The sequence below is a fragment of the Pecten maximus genome, chromosome 3 (assembly GCF_902652985.1).
Source record: "Pecten maximus chromosome 3, xPecMax1.1, whole genome shotgun sequence".
NCBI classification, from domain to species: Eukaryota; Metazoa; Mollusca; class Bivalvia; order Pectinida; family Pectinidae; genus Pecten; species Pecten maximus.
The window spans coordinates 46,498,549-46,502,240 of NC_047017.1; the positions used below are offsets into that span (position 1 = coordinate 46,498,549).

Genomic DNA, 3,692 nt, shown 5'->3' on the forward strand with positions numbered 1-3,692 from the left:
CGTAAACTTTTTTCAACGAACATTTTTGCTTTTGATTTGTTTTTGTTTTTTGTTTATTTCACATTCAAGGGATATATTTAGTTTACCGAGATTTATGTCTGCATAAGTATTGTAACTGTTAAATATTTTGAGTTGATTTTGTGTTTGAACACTTTTAAATGTATCAATTTAGTTTTGTCGTTGTTAAGGTATTGCATATACTGCCCCATGTTGAAGGTTATAAATTGGGGATGCATTTATATGTAGCCTCTAGTAACTGTGGTCTGATATGCATATTCTACTGGTACACATACAGTGAGCATCGCGTATACTATTTAACTATCCGACACTATTGCGGATACTCATCATTCCTTGGTGCACATATTGCAAAGTAAGAAAATGGCAACTGTAATAATAAGGTCAAGTAAGGTCAAGCTCCATTTGTAACACTGATTTAATCAGGATCATACAAAAGCTTACATAATACATTATGCAATAGAATCCGTTTCCGGTATGATAGTTCCGGAATGTCTTTATCAACATTATGTGACATCTCCCTTTTAAAGTTTTTAAAATCAGTTCTTAATGGTTTATACTATAATAATTATTTGAAATAATAACCATGTGGTAAAAGTTATCTGACTTTAGCACAGTCTTTGGAAATAACTAAACAAATGAACTATAACGAATAACACTGTCACTTAACACCAATACACTTCATAGTCATCCAGTCTGGAAGGGGTTTTGGATTGTCTACCACTCCTAGTCACATACGCGTTTGAATTTGTTGAACCAACAGCTGCAGGGGAGGTTAGGACATTGTCTTTGGTTTCACCTTCCTCACATTTAAGATCAATTGTGTCACTGTCAAGGGACACACAAGATTCCAAGTTCTCAAGATTTTCCTGGACGACTTTTTCGCGAACTGGAATTATATGACTTCGATTCCTCCGGATGATGCTTCCATCTTTCCGTTTAACTCTATAGGATCTTGAGGATCCTGGGTCCTTTTCGACAACGTTAGCAGAGTGCCATTCCCTTTTGTTATCACTCTGTACTCGCACCCTTTGTCCTTTACTAAGAGTTTCTGCCAGTTTTGTACCACGATCATAGTAGAATTTCTGCTTTCTTTGACGATCTGTGAGACATTCGCGCACATCGGTGAACAATTCTGGTTTAAGTAACTGTGCACTCACTGGAATGGGAGTCTTAAGCCGTCGACTCATCAACAACTGAGCAGGTGATCCTTTCTCATTTACAGGTGTGTTCCGGTACTCTAACAAGGCCAGATAAGGATCTCTGCCATCCTGCTGAGCCTTTTTCAACAGGTTCTTTACTGTCTGTACTCCTCTCTCCACCATCCCATTAGATCTGGGATATCTTGGACTGGAGGTTGTGTGTTTAAAGTCCCATTTTTTGCTAAAGACTTTGAACACATCACTGGAAAATTGAGGTCCATTATCTGTCATTACCTCATCAGGAATTCCTTGGCGTGCAAATAAAGACTTCAAATGTGTAATGACTGTTTGGCTTCGAGTGTCATTTTTAAGTAGGAACAGTTCTACAAACTTTGAACAGTAGTCTATGGCAAGAAGATACGTGTTGTCCTGATGCTGGAATAAGTCTAATCCAATCTTTTGCCAAGGTCGTTCAGGTATGTCATGTGGCAGTAATGGCTCACGTGGAGTTGAGTTTCGAAATTGATTACACGTAGGACAACTCGAAACATGTCCCTCGATATCCGACGACATCCCTGGCCAAAACAGTATATCGCGTGCGCGTGCTCGACTTTTTTCAATTCCCATGTGACTTGAATGAACACGTTGCACCATCTCCTTGCGCATTGGATTTGGAATGATCAACTTTCCTCCCTTGAATAACACTCCATCACTTACAATGATTTCGTCACGATATGGCCAATATGTTCTAATGTTCAAGGGAAGAGCTGACCTTTCCTCTGGCCAGCCATCTTTGACCATTTCCATTATAGTCCTCATCTCACTGTCTTCCTTTGTAGCCAGTTTTATTTCCGACAACTTCTCCGCTGAGACTGGTAAACTATTAAGTACCATGTGTACCTGAGCTTCAAGCTCCTCAGTGATACAGTCACTACCCTTACTCGTTTTCAGGTATGCGCGTGATAATTGATCTGCTATGTACATTGTAGATCCTGGACGGTAGGTCACACTCAGCGTATATTTTTGTAATCTCAACATCAGACGCTGCAGTCTAGCTGGTGCTGCAAACAGTGGTTTCTTCATAATACTTTGTAGCGGTTTATGATCGGTTTCTACTGCAACTTCCTGTCCATACACGTATTGGCGGAACCGCTCACAACCATAGACAATTGCCAACATTTCTTTCTCGATCTGAGCATATCCTTTTTCTGCATCAGTCAGTGACCGAGATGCATATTCTACTGGTCCTTCTTCCTGCAACAGGACTGCCCCTAGACCACTCTGTGAAGCATCGACTGATAATTTGACAGGTTTCTTAGGGTTGTAGTATTTCAAGACTGGCGCACTTGTCACCATATCTTTCAGTTTTTCAAACGCCTGTTGTTGATGTGAAGTCCATTCCCACAGAACATCTTTCCTCAGTAGTTCGCGTAATGGAGCAGACTCTGTACTTTACCCAGACACAAACTTCGCGATATATGTCGCCATTCCTAAGAATCTCTCCAAGTCCTTTCTGTTTTCTGGCACTGGCATGCTGACAACCGCCTCTACTTTACTTTTATCTGGTGATCGACCTTCAGCTGAGTATGTGTGTCCAAAATATGTGACCTCGGTCAGCTGAATCTGACATCTGTCTCTGTTCAATATCAACCCACTTTGGCGTATACGATCAAACGTTTCTCTTAGACGTCTGTCATGTTCTTCCTTTGTTGATCCCCATATCAATATATCGTCAATAATTGAGAGTACTCCGTCGAGACCATCCAAGATTTTTCGTACCGTTTTGTGAAACACTTCGGGTGCACTTGATATGCCAAAAGGAAGGCGCTTGAACATGTATCGCCCCTCCGGAGTATTAAATGTACATAAACTTGAACTTTCCTCGTCCAACGGTATCTGCCAAAAACCACTGCTGGCATCTAACTTACTAAAGAACTTAGCTCCACTCAGTTTGCTACTCACTTCATCTGAGGTTGGTAGTGGGAAATGTTCTCGCTTTATAGCACCATTTAAATCCTTTGGGTCCAAACAAATTCTTAGCTTGCCATTGGGTTTTTCAACCAGTACCATTGAATTTAGCCAGTCTGATGGTTCATCTACTTTTTCTATAACACCAGTACTTTCCATTCTAACAAGTTCTTTGCTTAACTTGTCGCGTAACGCAACTGGAACTCGACGCGGTGTGTGTACTACCGGTTTCACAGTTACATCTATCTCAATGTGATGTTGATCTGGTAGACATCCGGTGCCAGAGAATACCTCTGTGTTCATAACCACATCGTGTACACTTTGATTTCTCAACCCGATCGCGATTTTGTCCTCGACCTCGTCCTCGTCCACGATGAGCTGAGTTTGAACCATATTGTTTTGTTCCGGTTCCTGACGTTCCCGGTCTTTTTACCACATGTACAGTTTTTTCCTGTTCATCAGCGAGATCTTTCATTTGATATTTAGACAATTCAGACGCCCGACAAATTGTAACAGTTTTCTGTAAGGTTGGCTTAGGTTCACGAAGTAGTCTCTCTCGCACATGAA

At 41.0% G+C, this 3,692-nt stretch overlaps 1 protein-coding gene across 1 annotated transcript; it reads right to left on the reverse strand.

Annotated features, from left to right (window-relative positions):
- Positions 1-680: 680 nt before the first annotated feature.
- On the reverse strand, positions 681-2,513 carry LOC117322783 (uncharacterized protein K02A2.6-like). The gene has a single exon (XM_033877723.1). The coding sequence runs from the start codon at positions 2,511-2,513 to the stop codon at positions 681-683; it is 1,833 nt and encodes a 610-aa protein (XP_033733614.1).
- Positions 2,514-3,692: the final 1,179 nt, after the last annotated feature.